Genomic DNA, 18656 nt, shown 5'->3' with positions numbered 1-18656 from the left:
CATACATAATATAGATTTTCACTTTGTAATTACATTCACAGTCATAGATCTAAAAGTTGCTTTAAATACCTTGTTCTACCAACAAGAACAAGCGCCCTGGTTAAAGTATAAAGTCGTTATAAGAAAATCGATTAATACTGAAGACATGATCTGAAACGTGGACTAGAACAGAGGAAGAGAGACGAAGCATTGGCGTGGACGGAGATCACAAGTTATGGCGGCTGCGTCAGCACAATTACAGGTTTTTTCCGACATTGAGAACATGAAAGAGCAGAACAGTAGAAAACACACAAAGCAGCAGCTTCTCGGTTTCCTTTCAGAAGTCCGACAAGTCTTTCCCTGTCGTCGTCTGCCCTAACACCAGATGAGCCTGCATAGAAAAACCTCAGCAATCAGAAAGAGTGGAAAATCACAGAGGAGACGTCACACCGATCCCAGAGGTACGAAATCCTCCCTGCGTGTCATAAAAGTTCTGAAACCTGAATTAAAAAAAAGAGAAAAGAGAGAGGAACACTTCGGGGAGAGAAGCGGAAACGAGAAAAGACGTCCGGCGATTCGAAAACCGCGGGGGGGGGGTTGGCTCCGCAGCTCGTCTCTAAAGGTCGATGAGGTCCTCTCCGCTCTCGTCGCTCTCCACGGTCAGCTGACGCGTCCACCACTTCTTCACCTCCGACCCCGATGAGGCCTCGTCGCTGACAGGGTTCATCTTGCACACTATGGACTTGACACATATGTGACCTGAAACGACACAGACAGGAGAGTGTGTACCTCGGTGTTTTTGTCATTATTCCTCCACTTCTACAACGACGGGGCCTTGGCCTCTCCTCGGGCCGCGAGAGTGAGTCAGACACCGTCACATAAATGCAGGTTTCCATGGGGGAGGCATGAACGAGGGACGATTTGCTCCAACTCACTCGAACACGACTTCCCGGCCAGAACTGTGCACCTCTCAATATATATATTACACACCTGCAGGAAGCCGCCACTGTCCCCGCTTCCTCTGTGGTCTCCCCAGGTCTGAAGAGTCCTGCCTGTAGCCTCCTCTGTCTGACAACGTGGGGCTCAGCAGCTGCTGGAGACCACTCATCTAAACAAAGAGCAGAGATTCTTTGTTTCGCCATTGCCAGCGCACACCTGCCGCTTACATGATGTGCCTGCTGTACGTCCAGCTGTGTGCGTGTGCGGGTGTGTGTGCGGCCGCGGTGCGCACGTGGGTCCTCACCTCAGGCTGCGAGGGGTGGTCTGGGTTGTTAGCGTTGTGGTCTTCACTTGGCACGGTGGTCTCGATGCTGGGGGGGTTGAGGAAGCGGCTCAACTCCTGCTGCTGGCTCTCCCTCAAGCTGTGGATGATGCTGCACGACTGCTGCTGCTTCTGCGAGCGCACACGGACATAGCATGTAGCGTGAGCGCGTGTGCATGGTGGGGACAGAAGGTGTGCATGTGTGTAAAGATAGCACGTGAACATAAAAAGCGTGTTAGTGTGTTTTCTGGTGAGAGACGAACCGCCCGGATGCGTTTCAGGCATTTCTTGAGCCACATGCGAATGGTCTGCTTGGCCACCTCTTCCTCAATGGTGTACTCCAGCTGTTCCCTGGCCAACAGCTCCTCCAGCTGGAGAGACTTCCTAATGTCCACCGAGCGATAGGACAGCATGCTGTATGATCCCAAGCAGCCAAGAGAGGGACACATTTAGTGGAATTCAATTCTGCTTCAGTAGAATGGAAAAAGATGAGGCCTTTAAAATAAAAAAATTAAAACATGCATGTAACACCACACAGCAGCAGCAACCAACTAGATCATAACTATAGTTTTCAATTTTTCTAAATCTAGAATTTTTGATTGACTCCAGGAATTGTTTCCAATCAGAAGAGCATGTGTTGTTCGTGCTGTTCCTCCGTCACCTGAGCACGTCGTGGAAGGTCACGTCTCCTCCGCTGTGAAGCCGCTCCATCTCGTAGCACATGTGTTTAAACAGCAGCTTGTCTTTGTCCAGGTCCACCTCCAGCCGTCCTCTGAGCAGGCGCAGCAGGAACTTCACCCTCGACGTAGGAATCAAACCCTGGGGAAAGAATCACAGAAGAAACAGGCCTGAATTTGAAAACCTCTAAAAAAACTGCACCCGAGATCAATTTTTCTATTTTCCATTTAAAAGCTCAGTTTTAATGAGCAGAATTGTCTTTTCTCACTGGGGCAGCATCTTAAATGGATTTTGAGTTTTTATTTATCATCATTTTATATGATGGAATATTAAGGCCACTTAAAGGGGAGAGATAATCAGAGATTTCAGAAATAAAGCCATGAAAATTAAGAACTATTATTACAAAAATAAAAGTAATAACTTTATGAGGATGAAGACAAATTATTACAAGAATGAAAGTAATAATTTGATGAGAAGAGGGTCGTAACTTGATGAGAATAAAGACATACTATTACAAGAATAAAGTAAACATTTGTGTATATGTGTAAAATTAAAAATCTTACAGTATAAAAATGATGCTTTAAAAAAATTAAGTCATAATATCATGATTTTTTCCCCTTCTTAATGGCCCTTATGCTCCACTGTAATTTTAAAACTGTTGTCATCTATGCTTTCTTCTGAGCTTGAGTTTTTGAAATGGCATGTCGTACCACGGGCCGGTAGAATGGCCGGCAGAGGGTAGCAACCATCTTTACATGATTACATGAACATATTGGCTCCTGTTTACACACGTATGCTATAATCCCACACGTTTGAACAAGGTATGAAAAAAAAAAATCCTATATCCAGATGACATCATGGATAAATAGGTGGGGGGTCTACATTTTTAATCCATCACCCACTGTTCTAATTAAGTTCTCTGCTATTACTCAATGCCGAACTCCATTCCCTTCAGCCCTCCTCATTAGCTTTTGTGCAGATTTATATCTTCTCTATATATTATATTTTGCTCGTAGCCATAGGATCATCGTCTCCTCCCCTCCGCTGTGTCCCCGTCCTCCTTCCTATAGCTAATTTCTCACCTCCCGTTTGTCATCCACCATGTTCCAGATGATTTGGAAGTGCCTCAGGTCATTATAGCTCAGCAGCTGGTCCTCCTCGGTCGAGTAGAACAGTGAGAAGTTCTCCACGATGATGGCTGCGGAAATAGGAAGTCACATTAATACTCAACCATGATAATAAGCCCTGACAGAAATATCATGTGGTTTTTAAATGTGAGATCCTTTTGCAAATTGGTGCGAAAATGTGTGTAACTTGTAGAACTTTTAACATCTACTTATGTTATGATCTGGTGAGTTAACTCAAGTTCATTTGTGTGGGATTTTAAGATTCCTCACAAGAGGTTGTGTGTCTACTCTCGGTGCCTTTACAGACAGAGACCGCAGCAACCCATACAATAGTAAATGGCGCTGATACAGTATATAAGAGCAAGAGAATATACACGATTGCTGCAACTATTAAAATCTCGTGCTCATTTGGATTCTACACAAACAGCGTCTGCCAGGAAGGAGAGGAGACTAGAATATCTCGATGAAGAGGTTTGATTGTTTTGCTCATAACGATCTGTAATAAACTCAACTAGTCTCTTGTTGCCTCTTTGGACGGATGACAGAACAACATGTAAGTGTGAGAGCTGCAGTCGGAAATAGAGCCTTCGCTGCTGCCAAGACAAAAGCTTATGACTCTTTTCAAATAGTATTCATGCCTGCACACACTTTTGGTTCGGTTAAGTTCCCAAACTTCGATCAAAAACCAAGTCTGAACCGTACATGTTTAGTTTTAGTGACATGTTTGGATGCGAGTCCAAATAAAGGGACAGTGTGAGTAGAGCTGCAAAGGGGCGGAACATTTTCGGTAAATTTCCAGAAACTTTCCATGGGAAGATAAGCTTGGGCATTTTGAAAAAAATTACGCAAAATAAACGCTGAGCAATAAAAACATCATTCAAAACTCTACTTTAAAGATGTATGGAATGCAGCACACGTTGCAAGTTGAATCTCAACCCTCCACTGTGCATTCTTCCATCGCATGCACAGATAATTGCCAGCATCCTGCACACTACAGCAGCGCTATTGAGGCCTGCTGTAGTGTGCAGGACTGGTCAGGTAAGATTTGATGATATTACTGGGAAAATATATAAGAATGCTGATTGAGGATTGTTCATCTGTTCATCTAGCCTATTTCTATTAATTTATCCATCAAATGTAAAATATTTTTACAGACGACTCCAATTGTTTGGCTAACTATTTATATCTCTAGCATTGCATTAGTGTTTTTTACAGGCTTTTTTCTCATCTTATTCTACAGAACAATGCCCCGTGCACTATCTCATGTGTGGAGACATTTCCCCCCAGCCAATGTAGAAGGAAAGGCTGTGTGCATTTACAAATACTGTGCAAAGACCTAGGCTAAGAATGACACAAAGATGCAGAAGCATATAGTCAAGTGCCCAAAGTTTCCTCAGGGCTCAAATCAGCCTATGACAAAACCAAATGTTTATATCTATGCCTTTATATGACAAGGTAAATACAGTTAGTATAAATTACCCACAACATCTCGTTTATTCCCGTTAATTCCCATATATTCCCGTATATTCCCGTTAATTCCCATGGAAAGTTGCCAACTTTGAATATTCCCGGAATTTTGCAACCCTAAGTGTGAACAGGTTATTCTCTCTATAATGTGACTAACACAAATTAGTACACACACAGACACACACATCCTTACCTACAAGCAGGTTGAGCATGATATAGGCTATAATGACATAGAAAGAGCAGAAGTATATAAGTGCTCCAGCGTAGTTGCCACAGTCAGTCTCCCAGTAGCGATGTTTATCTGGGGTGCAGAACGGAGGCTGCACCTGGGAACCAAAAGAACATAATTAAAACAAAGGCCATTAAATCACAGATAAAAGGTTGATGCACCCCAATTAAAAAAGGGGGCATATTTATATTGTACTTTTATAGTGGTGAGTAGTGATAGTAGTTCCAGTGAAAACTGCTGACGGGGAGGACTTTAAAGTTCCCTCAGCTATTTCAACAACTAAACCAGAGTAACTGTTAATCTTGCTGTGAGCGCCACAAACAAACATCCGTTCACCTCCTACTGTTTTTTTGGGGGCAGCAGGAAAATTGAGGTGAAGCAACCTTTTTCAACACATAATGTAAAGTATATGATAAACAGGATTTGGGAGCGAATTTCGCAATATTCCTGCGTCTGAGGGAAATCGTGTGCCGGACGTGCAGCTCATCTCACCATACAGTCGTGCATGATCTTATTCCAATCTTCCCCCGTGACGATGCGGAAGAGAACGGTGATGGCCTTGCCCGCTGTGGAGAAGTTGGCGTGCCTGCGATTGGAGGACACACACACATTCAGACAACTCCAAATAGACCTGTTTTTACTGGGCCGGCTCGATACAGCTTGCAGAGCTGGTCGGAAGGGAAACAAAGAGCAGAGTGAGGGAAGTGAAGCATTACCGGTTGATGTTCTCTCCGTACTTGACGGTTCCGAAGAGGACGACGCCGGCGAAGGCGTAGCAGACGAGCAGGAGAAACATGCCCACGATGATGAAGAAGCTCTTGTACATGCTGACCACCACCGTCAACAACAACATTTTCAGCGTCACCTTGGTGAGAAACAAAAAGCACATCCACAAATCTACACGGTATCTTCATTAACGCGATAGACATTTACCGTTTGGGAAAATGTGCTTTTATCCACAAAACCCACTCACGTGTTTCCCACATATTGTGAAGAATCTGAAGACAATCACACACGTGCCCATCATGTAGGTGTATGCATTCTGGAGAGGAAAGGAAACAACAGCCATTTATAGGTTTGCTCAAAACGACTTGACTTGAACTTCTTCGGCCTGATGAAACAGTGACTTTTCTCACCAGCAGGGAAAAGTGCAAGACGATCCAGATGACACCCAAAGATGTGACCAGCAGGTCGTAGCGATTCCGTCTGCTCTGCCAGTAACCCGCCGGAGACATGGCAATCAGCTTCATGGTCACCTGGGGAACCACGGTAACACTTCAGTCACACTTCCACACGCACGGGAAGCCATCGGATGTACGGCCTGACCGTGGTGACAGGATGACACACTCACCTCCAGCACAAAGATAAAGGTGAAGACCACTGACATGGTGGCGAGAGGAAATGTGACTTGATCGTCGACGTCCCACTGGAGGAGAGAGAATCACACACGATCGTGCGTCAAAGCAAATTCCAACAGAAACTTTATTTGCAATAGTGAGTCGTTGTAGATGAGTTACATCAAATAAAACAAATAAAAAGAAGTGAGATGACATGATGCTTTGAATTGTGAGGCGTTACCTTAACTGACAGCAGCACTGACTGTGCCAGCACCAGCACAGCAATACCCCGTTTGAAGAAGGGATGCTGGGTAATGTCGTACATCTTTGCCCGGAAACCACCGTTCTCTGTCAGTCAGATAAGAAATGAGATTTACTAAATGCGAGGAACAACAAAAATTGTAAAAACTCTTGGTTGTGGTTGTTTGTTTTAATGATTTCAGACAAATACGGGGAGGAAACTATGATTTGTCATCATAATCTGTGATCAGATGCAGATGTCTGAAGTCTTTGGATGCCAGCTGATGCTCTCATCTGTGGTAGTACACCTTAGCGTCCTGCAGATGGCAGTCACTGACTGTTTGGGAATAAGTATGATCATGCAGCAGAATTAACACTCATTTATTTATGTAGACGTATTTGTGTCAAGATAAAAAAAAAAAAAAAACACTGACAACCTAAATTCTCTAATGTACATATGGAAATTAGCCGCTGCTTTGAAAGAGGATGAGCTGACGTGATGGGATTAACCATTAATGAAGCAAGATAATTGCAACTGCATCCCTGCTCTTAAACATTAGGTGGTTTCATTTACATGCACTTGCATTTTCTAATTTGTGCCTGTTTCATCCGTCAGCTTCATTTCATCCTCTATTCTCTCCTTTATTTGATATTTGAGCTTTAATTGTTCAAACTGTACATAGTGTCCTGCTCTAACAGGAGGCTTAATATCCAGGAACATGAACAGAGATTCAACACCGGCACAGCAAGTATCTGACAGTGTGGGAACACAGGACTAGTGACCACCGAGACAACTTTTGCAAGTACTTTGACTGGTGAGCAGAGGCTGGAAGGATCTGTGAGGGGTGAGTGAGTGGTGTCGGTGCTGAGGCCCTTTCCATGTGGATCAAAGTCAGGTTGATTCAGGTGGTGGAACTAGCACTGCTGACTACAACTGACTTAAACTGACGCCATTGATTTTCTGTTGGTTCTCAGCATCAACTCTGCCGAAAGGTGATTTCCCACACGGCATCCAACCTTTCTCACGACTCTACTCACAGAGGGAAGAGAAACTGTGTGCAGTGCACAATATCCCCATGATGAACCTAACCCTAATCCATATCAGTTTGAGTGTGAAATATAAGTAGACATGCTATCTGCACATGTGAGCCATTCACTGATATCTGTATTTGGGTTTGTTGGCCGATAAGAAAACCTGTAATTTATGATTTACATTTTATGTAAAAACATTTATGCTTATGTTCCTTATTTAAAAACCATATACTTGGTTGTCATTGCGTTTCTGTTTATTTATAGCTATTTGTAATAAGATTCATGGTTAAACAATAAAATGTCAAGCTTCGATTATATTTCTTTGTCAAAAGGGTTTAATAACGACGACATTCTATATAATCGCCCGGATAAACTGTATATATATGATTCAAGCCGTATCATGGGTGGGGATCTCGTTCAAATTATTTATTTGGTTTATACCAGTCCAAGCTGTAAATGTGAAGTTAGTGTAGCTAAAGCCAATGGAGGTGTGTAAATGTGATATATTTTGTAAAGTAGATTTTTTTTAAGAGGCCTGTGACAGGCATGATGCAATGTCTGAGCCTTTTGCATTAGTTGTCCTCATATTCAGTTTTCCCATTAGTGCTGCTAGTCGTCATTTGGATCAAACAAGGACTATTAAATATGGATTAATCAAGCAGGTGCTGCTTAACAATGCACAGACACACACTTGCAGCACATCATCAATCAGGAGACTGGGGCCTGAGACGTGACTCCCATGATGTTGAGCCCGATGCTCTGTCTGCATATAGTAACACACATCTCCTGAGCCTGAGTTGTGCGTGCCTGTGCGTGTTCGTACCCGGACGAGGGGGCAGGTGGAGAGGTTGAGCAATTTTCAGTCGACTCTTCAGATCCTCCCATCTTCTCTGGTCCACTGTTAGCAGAGCAGTGCCCTTGTGGTGGGAGACACAACACATGGAAACAAATCAGAGAGGTGGTGTACCCACCAAAGTGAATATCATAAACTATAACTGGGACTACACCAATAAGAATGGGTTCTACTCTGTGTCCTTCACTGCTCTTTCTGACTAAAAATAAAGTAGTGACTCACCACAAAATGAACTATGAAAATGAGGATAGTAAATAATATTTTCTACTCAAGGCTAGTTTATGAAACAACATCGAACTATGAGGAGAGGGAGGGTTGTCTAGCAACCGGCAGCGTAGGGTAGTAGCGTGACGGAGAACGGCTTCTTGCCACTTCCTGGATTCTGTGACAAGAGGTGTGGGACTACAGCTGTGGACCAATAAGGGAGAACCAAAGTGATTTGCGGTGACTCTCCTCCAATATTGTAAACCAATCACATTAAATCTACTGTTATAATTATATAAAACCCCTTCTGTTCAGGGCCATTATTGACTACCTATTGCTAACTGATTTAGCCTAGGCTGTGATAATTGTCCGTAGCTATGTTGTTCAACTTTCATTGAGTCTCAATAAATACTTGAATTGGACCAGTCCGGCTCATCTCTTATTTAGGATAAACCAACACGTCTTACAATTTGGTCTTACCTTGTTCTCATTGAAGTTCGCGATGACGACTCCAACGAATAGAGTGAGCCCGATCATGCATCCCAGGAACACAAAGACGTGGATGTAGATGCCGTGGATCTGCAGACACAGAGGCAGGTGAACTGAGCTGATTAACAGTCCCAGTTCTGTTAGAATACAGGAGACAAGACCACACTCAAGATCAGGCTCAGTACCGGTCCAACGCGGTGAATAATAACGTCTCGGACCTCCACCCAGCCTTTGAGGGACAGCACTTCAAACAGAGCCAACATGGCGTTTCCAACATTGTCAAAGTTAAAATTACGAGGGTTGGCCCTGGGGAAAGGAAACAGAGCAGATATACGTCGGTCATCGGCTGAATAAAAGAAAATCTGAAATCAAGAAGTCATCATCAACAACACGCTCTCATACCAGACTCTCGGAACCCAGAAACCTGGTTTCTTCTCCCCGGGCCTCAGTTTCAGGTTTAGGTTTTTGGAAACGCTGACATTTATTCTGAAGATGCCGTAACAATCCTCCTGGAACCAAACACACAGTTCACATCACTAAGCAGAATAAAGAAACATGTTACTCCTTATGCTGTAGCATTAAACATCACTTGGAAGACGATGTGTCCAGAGGAGTAATGCAGAATAACAGAAATCTAATGAAATCTAATCAAATACTAAATCAAAGCCATTAACTTTGGGAACCCAGTTTTATAAAAAAAAATTAGGAACGACAGACAAAATTTAATTTAACTTTAATTATAATAAACTGGAAATCTTATTTAAAGATTAGCTTGAGCATTATATAATAAAACACCTTCAAAACTTCTATAGCTCAATCTGAAAGCCTTCAAATGACTGTAAGGAAGCAGGATAAAGGGAAGCACTGGATTATTGATTTGACTGAGGAAACCCCTTCTGCTTATTCAGCTGGCGGTCTCTGCGGGGGAGCGTGGTGTGGGAGGAGGCGGTTTAGTGAGGAGATTATGTTTTCTTGCTTTACCCGTTTAAGGATGTGTGGGTCGTTGCACTTTGCGAGCTTCCCGGCGAACAGCTGAACTCCGAAGCTCGCGAACACCAGCATCAGTGTGAGGAGCAGAATGGAAACCTGCAGGGGAATCCATCCAGAGTTAAAGGCAGACAGTTCAACATGATCCAAGCCTGACAGAGCGGGTTATGGGGTCGACCCGGGAATCACCACTCAGCCAGAGGACCACGTCTGTTTCTGATGTCACTACACTGGCAATTAAGTGATTCTATCAACAAGAGCAAACTACATTTTGTCTGCAATTGCATGGAACTTATTAAGGTGAATAATGCCTAAAATAATGAAACAAAAACTCCAGATGTGACAGTAAACGTGACAGTAATAAAGTAGTATGCGTTGATTAATAAAACAATATGATCGAATCTGCAGACTTCACACCAGATCTTTAATCCTGTGCATCATAAAGCTTCTCTTCAACTTCTTTACCGTTTTCAGCTACTTTATATTATCATTATTATTTCATGATGCTTGAAATGCCGATACTGTCTCACATCATTCTTTGAGATATGATGTGATACTTCACAACATAAGGTTGAGCAGAATTAAGAGTTAAAAGTATTATTGAATCGAGAATCATATCAACAGCTTCCTCAAAGTATGCACTGTGTGTTTACACTGTGCTGCCCTGAGACCTCTAAAGATATAAACACCCCCGCCCTCAAGATTCTGCTTCTCCAAGATCGATAACCTGGCTCCACATAAAAGTAATAATAAAAGCACAATTCAACAAAGGTGAATAAGATAGATTTGTGTACAAATCTGTGCTGTGCGTTTTCAAGTTTGTCAGTCTTTGCTATAAATCACAAAACTTCTAACATTTCTTTGTGTTTCAAAGTATTTTCTCTCCTATTTATTCCTCAGTGTTGCGTTCAGATCTCATTCAGCAGCAAAGTGAAAAGCATAAATAAAAGAAAGTACCAGCCTTTTAAAGAAGATATGAATAATGCTTTGTCTTATTGTTACTTAGATTTCTCTGTATCCCTAAAGAGTGTTTTTTTCTAATTAAATTGTCAAAGGTGAGCTCAAAGGTGAAAAGAGTGAACAACATATATACAGTATGCACATTTGCTCCCGGGCCTGAATAAATATAAAGTAAGAACGACCTTAATATCTGATATTAAAAAAATCTGAAGGATTCATGAACACAGATTGAAGTTGTACAAGGCCACTGACCAGAAATATCTCCTTGAATCCCTTGAGAACCTCGCGCACCACTTTCCTCATCTGGGGGACGAGCTTGAAGATCCTGAGCGGACGCAGGCAGCGCAGCATCATCAGCAGCTGAGCGCCAGACTCGGGGGGGACGTCCGGAGGGAGCCAGCACAGAAAGATCAAATTCACCTGCAGTGACCCCACAGCAGAGCAGGCATGAGCAGTTTAATGGAAGCGAAATCCAAAAAAGACAAGAACCTCTTTTACCCCTGAATTAAATCCCAAAAAAAGTTGCATTGATGACAGTGAAGCCATTAAACTGAATGAAGCCATCCAATCACTGGAGACTGTTACAATAAGACAAATCCTTGAAGGGGTTTTCCAGTAAGATTCATCCCCTTCTGATCAAATCACTTTGTAATTAAATGAACCAGACTTGAGACTGGATGGTATTTCTCACCAGGTAGATGAAAATGTCCATGACTCCTCCGAAGTCTCTGATGACGGCTGTGGGGGTGAAGAACAGGCCGTCGGCCATGATCTTCAGGTTGAGCTCGATGCTCATGAATATCACAAACACATACTCCCCGATCTGAAACAGACATAACGGTCCTTAAACATCCACACAATGATGTCATCCGCTCGCCCAGTTCACGCAGAGGTTCCATTTAATACCTGCAACGTGGGCACGTGCATGACCCTGGTGAAGGGGGACTCAAACATCATGGAGATGCAGGAGCAGATGGTGACTACGATCATCACCCAGTCCAAATAGGTGACCAGGCCCAGGAGATCACTGGAAGGACACACACGGACACACACACGCACACACACAGAGTTACAAAGACATAAATTAGGCTACTCTAGGAGGATACTTGGTTTGCAAACTAAGAAAAGCTCTTATTTCGGAGAAGAAGATGAGGAAAGATAAAGAGACGGAGAGGATACGTGAGGACAGATATCATAAAGTGGGAATGAATACACCTTTGTGTGTGTGTGTGTGTGTGTGTGTGTGTGTAGGTGTGTGTGTGTGAGCAGCCCAATCATTTCTACGACGGGATGTCAGTCGAACTCCCCCGTTGCCGACAGTATCTGATACAAAGCACTGCCTCTCACTTTAATAACCAGAATCTGTGCTGGGCTGAATCCAGACGAGCCGGTTGCATAAAGATGAGGAATCTATTTCAGAAGCTCTTCATCGGAGTATTTCTCCTTCCTCACCACAGTTTTAAGGAGGCACAGCAGGCAGGTAATAAGATACCGAATGAATAAGTATTCCACGGCTGTAGAGCAAACAGATCAGTAGAGAGAGGAGGAATCAATAATTCATCACACTTACTACAGCTGGTGGTATTTGGTGTTCTTCACTGCTCCTGTGATGGGGTCAGTTTTGGATCTGGATATGAATTCATACAAATAGAATCAACTGTCAGCCTTTTGACAGAACAACACACAGCACACACTTTCTGGAGCTGCAGAAAATATGATACGTGAGTTTGGCTTGTGAGACAAACTTTTATATAAAATATAAATGAACTGCTTGATATAAACTAATCATAGATGGGTAAACATGAAGTGTTAAATTGTCAAGTTAAAGCTGATGAAAACATTCGCCTACTGAACCCTAAGAACAACACAATAAGACCACACAGTGAGTGTTAAGTTAAGGCTGATCTTACGCATTGAAGCGAGCTCGAACAATCATCCTGCAAAAGTTCCGGAAGCGATGTTCTCGACCCACAATGAAGAGAGGCTTATCAAAGTACGGATGGTTCTCTCTCAGTTCCTCCTCCTGGACTTTCCTGAGCACAACACGCACAGACACGGGACAACACCAGTTAATACAGCAAAGCGCTAAAAGTGACAACAAACTGGACGGTAACAAACGTGTCTCTTTCTTTCTATTGTGTGACTGTTGTGAATTAATACCTCTTCATCTCTGCTTGTTCTTTCTTTTCTTGGATCATCTTGATCTCACTGTCCTCTCTCTGGGCATTCCGGTATCGCACCGTGCTGGAGTGCTGTGCAAGAGAAGAGACAATAACACTTGCTTTGCAATATTTCCTCCGGTGTTTTGAATTGTCCTTACATATTTTGAGAAATGTTGCGATATACATGTTTGAAATACACAAGTTTAATCACATTTGAGTGTTTTCATGAACATCCAAGGACTCAATACTCAATATGTGCACTGCAATGTCAATGTGTGTGTGTGTGTGTGTGTGTGTGTGTGTGTGTGTGTGTGTGTGTGTGTGCGCGTGTGTGTATTCATGCTCACGTCCTGGGTGAGAGTCTCCAGCGATTTCCCGCGGCTGATCCTCTGACTTGTAGAACCATGCCTCAGTGATCTGCAGATAAATAGAAGATTTGGGGATAAAAGTGCCTGGAGGTACCACACAGGTGCAGCACAGGTGTATTTCACTCGCTTGCATTTCTGTATACGAGTGTATGTGTGTGTGTGTGTGTGTGTGTGTGTGCGCCTGTGTGCTGACAGACCTGCGCTCTTGCCGAATGTGATGCTGGACACTGAGGATGGAGCGTTCTTTGGCCGGCTGCCCCTCGAAAGATCCACTTAGCATACGCTGTCTGGTACAAGCCCTGGAAAAAAACCAAGACCAACACATTACTGATCATGATCCATAACGACGACTTTAAAAAATGTTAAGTTGTGTGTTTGTGTGGACGACGGCGTAGCAGACAGATCGTGTTACGCCTACTGATAGGCTGTCTGTCTCTCTGGCTGACAGAATAAGGTGGATGTGATCAGGGGCGAGAGCCGGTTTGGACATGGTGCCGGAGAGCTAATCTCCACTGAGTGCCAGCTTTGCCGTGCCGAACAGCAAATTATCCATTTACTTCATTGCGAAAGTAAATGAGTCTGAAGTGGGTCTGTGTGAGTCTGTGTGTGTGTGTGTGTGTGTCTTCGTGTGAGTCTGTGTGAAAAAGAGGGAACGATTAACAATAGCAGAGCGCTGTTACTGCAGAGCTACATCTCATATGCACAAACATTATTGGTTTCACCCACACAAAGACTGAGTCGATTTCATGACTGCGGATGATGCATATTAAACGAATCTAGCTGTGGTCTCCGAGGAAGGTGCAGATCCAAAACCTTATGATCTCCAGATTAATAAAAGAACGCAAACACCCAATAGACAAAGGTGGAGATTAAAGTTGCAGGTCACGACATCAGCACGTGTGGGTTAAAAGTGGACAGGTTTCAGTTTTTCATACATTTAGGAGAATGTTGTAACATCAGCATTATAACAAATACATTTCATCGTGGAACAGAAAATCTTTGTGAAATTAAATTACAGCTGAATTGTTGAGAGTAGAGCACGATCAATTTCTCAGTTATTCGGAAAACAATTTGTCAATAATAGCATTTGTAGTTTCCTTATTTGCGTTTTCTATTTATTTATAGCTATTCATAAACAGGGTTTGTGGTTTAACACTCAATCGCTTTTGTTTATCGTAAGTTTATACATATACAGGACAATATTCTGGTATCTGAAAATGTTTAGTGCTTTTATCAGGCCCAGGGCTTTTCGGGCCCCATATTGGTCGGCCTCCAGTAGATATCACATTTGTAGATGGTTTGCAGTATGACTTTCTTGATAAAAGCTTAGTGCTTTTTCATGGTATAACTGTATAGTATCAAGCCTCAATTACATTTAGGAATCTTAAGAATCATTGCAAATTTTCTCTTTATAATATATATCTCAGCCGATATGTTGGTAACTGACATATTAATCTACATGTCTTTTGACCAGCAAATCAGCAGCACCTAATCTCTTTCTATCCTGGGGGGGGGGGGGGGGGGGGGGGGTGAAGATGTGTCTTACCGCAGGATCTTATTGATGGTGGTTTCTTTTTCCAGGAGGTTACGAGCTCGGATACTAAATATTGACCTGCGGAGCTAAAGGAGACAGAGAGAGCACATGGAAAGAGCACATTAGCTGGGAGCTGGTTAAGTACAAGTTTCTGCTGCGTTCGCATTAATTCTTGATGTGGTTTATCAACAATGTGAGAGAAGGTTATTATCTTCATATCCCCTTTGTGTTTGTGAGTGTAGAAGAGAGAGAGTGAGTCGAAGGACGCGTGTGCGATTACCTTTTGGTCGATGTACTTGTTGTCTTCGATGGCGGAGCGTTTGGAGTGGTCGCAGGAGGAGGAGGAAGCGGAGGGAAGACGCCGGAACAAACAGCTGGTGTCCTGCTGCTGTCGATCAATGAACTGCTTCATAAAACTCTCCCTGGAGTGCACACAGACAACACACACAGACGTATTTGAATGCGAGGATCCCAAGTGAGGAAATCCACACGTTTAAAGATTCAAGAATAATCATGAGGGTGCAGTGTATCTTAAAACCATCTCAGCTGAAAAGTGCATCTCTGGAAGAAGTTGCTGCCGCAGCTCAGCAGATGTGCAGAGGAGGGGGATTTCTGGGAGAGTGAAGAAGCCAGCTGTGCACTAATCAGCAACTAAATGATAAAATTGATTATGAGGTCTTTGCTGGACTCAGTTAAGCTCTCCTGGTTAAAAACTGCTCTCTGTTAAACACTGCATGAGATCCAAAAGACCGCCAAGCAGGATATCATCCCTTACCAGCTTCTAGGATCAAATCTGGCATTTGTTTTCGATTTTAGAACAAACTTGTGTCATAGAGAAAATGTCACATTTCTCAGTACCAAGCTTCGCCTAATTTCATACACTCATATCAGTTCCCTAATCGTGACAAATTTCTTTTCATCAAGATCCACAAATGATTTGCTGGGAAATTGGTGGAAATGTCAAATCTCACTAATAAAGAAAGTAAAGAACCCCCCCCCCCCCCACTGATCTGAACCAAAATTCAATGGCTTCTTCCCTGACATATATTTCATCCTTCCACTGACTTCCGTGGGAATCTGTTCAGCTGTTTTTGTGTAATCTTGCTTAAAATCAAACACACAAACCAACCAACAAACAAACGGACGAGGGGGAAAACGTGATTTTCTGGTGATGGGGTTTGAGCACGTGTAGGTCTGTTCAGACACAGTGGATGTTTCTACGAATTCTAATGACGCCCTTCATCTTCTGCTGTAAAAATACTGGCATTAGAAATTTTGGGCTGCATGACTTATTGAACACTTGCTTTTTTTCATGCTCAGTCTGTTTTCATAGAATTTGCATTTGCAGGATAAACCAAATGAATCAAAACAGAAAAACAGATTCAAGATTTATAAATCCCCCCCAGTACCTGATTCTGGGCACCGTGAAGTCAGAGGGGAGCTTGGAGATCTTCACCATCTGAGGTCTGTTGGGGAACTTCTCAAAGATCCGGAGGCGGAGAGGGAGCTTCTCTTTGGTGTCAGCATTGGCTTCGCTTTGCTTGAGCTGACGGAGAGAAGGAGAGAGACGGTTCAGGCACCGAGCGGGAAAGTGGTAAACTTGGATGGGAATGAAGAGGAGTAATAAATACAACGCACAGGGAAAGAAGGACACAGTTCATTTGAGTTGAGGGTTGGGGGGGAGATTTGGGATTGTGAGTGTGAGCTGCATGAAGTTACCCTTGGAGACTAAGCCATGGTAATGTCGGAGGAAACTGGGAAATTCAGATGATTTACCTCAATGAGTGCAGCTTTACTGTTCTGCCTGATGATGGCAGCAACACTCTTACTGACCAAACACACACACACAGACACACACCACATATAGCACAGAAAGCACATTTAAGATGAGTTCCCACTTACTTTCAGAAAAGAATGGAGAACGCAACAAAAGAAAAAAAAAAAAGACATTACTTTGGAGTGGTTCATGGACAAAAGAAAAGGTGGGGACAGTGAGAATAAGGTACATGTGTGCTGGCCTAAGCACTGTGGCCTAGGCCTGCGAAATAAAAAGATGACAAAGGAAAGAAACCAATTATTTCCATTTAATTACATAAGGCGGGAGCTGATTGAAATTCCCTTGCAGGTAGTCCCTGTCTTGGCGCCTGGAGATAACCTCTGATGCATTGCAGATTATGCCTGGAAGTGTGCTGCCTCTGGTGCCACGGTGAATGGCAGCTTATCATTCTGAGCAGACAACTTCTGTGAAGCATATTGACTGGGCTTGGTAGAAGCGTCTCCGTCAGTCATAGTGTTTGGCCGATGAGAACGTCCCTCCTTTGTGCTCATGCGTTTTGGTGTTTCTGAGTGACCGCCTGACGGGCACAGCCTCTCGTTTTTGGAGGGATAACAGCCGGGGGAAGGAGAGACCTGACAAAGGAGGGAGCCGAAACCTGTCCATCCTTTTCTTTTTTTCTAGCAGACTAAAGTGTGGGAGTTTCTTTTCGCCCCGAGTGGGTGAGTGGTGAGTGACGTGCTGTGAAGATGGAATAATATCTATATTCTGACTCCCAGGATAGAAAGATAGGATAGACAGAGGCAGAAACAGAAACAGAGAGTGAAGGAAGCGAAAGAGGGAGGTCGGCAGAAGTACATGCACGGGGAAAATAATAATGACACAAAACTTGAGGGATGATTAGAGACAGGAAAGTGAGATTAACTTTTTACACTGTACGTGCAGCCGCATGGAAAAGAAAGGATGTGTTGAGCAGAAATGTGAGCCTCTTTCTTGTGCTGCAGTCCTCTGGGTGAAACTTATGTAAAGTGCTGCGGTCATCTCAAATAGTACCTGTACATTTGGATGCTGAGGAAAAAACACACTACATGGAAATTCACGACCAAGCACCTACACACACACAGTGCAGAATTAATATGGACCCTATGGTTCCCAAAGGTCCTAATCAATCGGGCGAACTCAGCGAGATGTACAGTTTAGCTCTACACCCTTATCTGCAGCAGTATCCCATTACAGCGAAACTTCCCCTGCTGTCTAGTCCTTTGTTGCTCCCTGTGTTCATCTCCACCTCTCACTGAGTTTGCTCTTCACCATCAGAGTGAACATCTTTCCTCATCTATTTGTACGAAAACTGCTCCGGCTTCAGATTCTGCTCATTGCCTCCGTCCCTGACTGAACTCGCTCTCGTCTATTTTCCCAAAAGGAGGAAGAAGAAGACCGTCGCAGCAACAGGAACAGACTCACACATTCAAAAAGAATTGTTATCAAAATCCGTTCTCATAAACAGTCTAGTTTAGTGCGAGTGAGCCACACTTACTCATGGACTTCGATTCATCTGTTTATTTATTCAAATGCTGCGTCTGGGGACTCACTGCTACGGCTCGGAATGAGCAAAGAATTGCACTAACTTTGCCTTCAATCAGGGTTCGAATTATCTTTTTGTCTCTAAGGGGGTCTCTATCTCATAAAAAAGTTGGCGCACCACGTACATAGCCTACCAAGGCTAAACAATGGACAGACAGACACATTTTTGTACAGAAATTGATTTATTTAAATCAATTTCAATATATTATTGATTGTAATAGTCCATATATATGTAGCCCTGTAGTCAATTCCCTGTTAAGACTCGGCTTTTACCCGAGTTCACTTTAAACCACCTGAATAATGTCTACTCATGGAAATGAGGAGTCCATAACACATAGTCAACTATTTACAAATAATTTATTTAACCAGAGCAGTCATGTAGCTGAAATAA

The 18656-nt window shown here is 43.2% G+C and overlaps 1 protein-coding gene across 1 annotated transcript in view; it reads right to left on the bottom strand.

The window, feature by feature from the left end:
• Nucleotides 1–595: 595 nt before the first annotated feature.
• The window catches only part of nalcn (sodium leak channel, non-selective), a 66693-nt gene continuing 48632 nt past the window's right edge, over nt 596–18656 (bottom strand). Inside the window, exons 18-46 of the mRNA XM_053440657.1 lie at nt 16317–16453; nt 15188–15329; nt 14920–14993; nt 13571–13672; nt 13353–13422; nt 13004–13095; nt 12754–12876; nt 12414–12470; nt 11750–11870; nt 11535–11666; nt 11096–11263; nt 9878–9982; nt 9299–9405; nt 9082–9202; nt 8888–8986; nt 8174–8267; nt 6320–6426; nt 6093–6167; nt 5878–5997; nt 5715–5783; nt 5458–5606; nt 5234–5327; nt 4706–4838; nt 3001–3116; nt 1902–2059; nt 1504–1654; nt 1223–1372; nt 970–1087; nt 596–738 (exon numbers count right to left, since the gene is read on the bottom strand). Of these exons, the coding sequence (XP_053296632.1) occupies nt 596–738; nt 970–1087; nt 1223–1372; nt 1504–1654; nt 1902–2059; nt 3001–3116; nt 4706–4838; nt 5234–5327; nt 5458–5606; nt 5715–5783; nt 5878–5997; nt 6093–6167; nt 6320–6426; nt 8174–8267; nt 8888–8986; nt 9082–9202; nt 9299–9405; nt 9878–9982; nt 11096–11263; nt 11535–11666; nt 11750–11870; nt 12414–12470; nt 12754–12876; nt 13004–13095; nt 13353–13422; nt 13571–13672; nt 14920–14993; nt 15188–15329; nt 16317–16453 (3327 nt within the window). The remainder of the gene's footprint in view (nt 739–969; nt 1088–1222; nt 1373–1503; nt 1655–1901; nt 2060–3000; nt 3117–4705; nt 4839–5233; nt 5328–5457; nt 5607–5714; nt 5784–5877; nt 5998–6092; nt 6168–6319; nt 6427–8173; nt 8268–8887; nt 8987–9081; nt 9203–9298; nt 9406–9877; nt 9983–11095; nt 11264–11534; nt 11667–11749; nt 11871–12413; nt 12471–12753; nt 12877–13003; nt 13096–13352; nt 13423–13570; nt 13673–14919; nt 14994–15187; nt 15330–16316; nt 16454–18656) is intronic.

Source organism: Pleuronectes platessa, chromosome 14, assembly GCF_947347685.1.
Source record: "Pleuronectes platessa chromosome 14, fPlePla1.1, whole genome shotgun sequence".
Lineage (NCBI taxonomy): Eukaryota > Metazoa > Chordata > Actinopteri > Pleuronectiformes > Pleuronectidae > Pleuronectes > Pleuronectes platessa.
The sequence above is the reverse complement of the archived record's forward strand: the minus strand, read 5'-3'. Positions and strand labels throughout refer to the sequence as shown.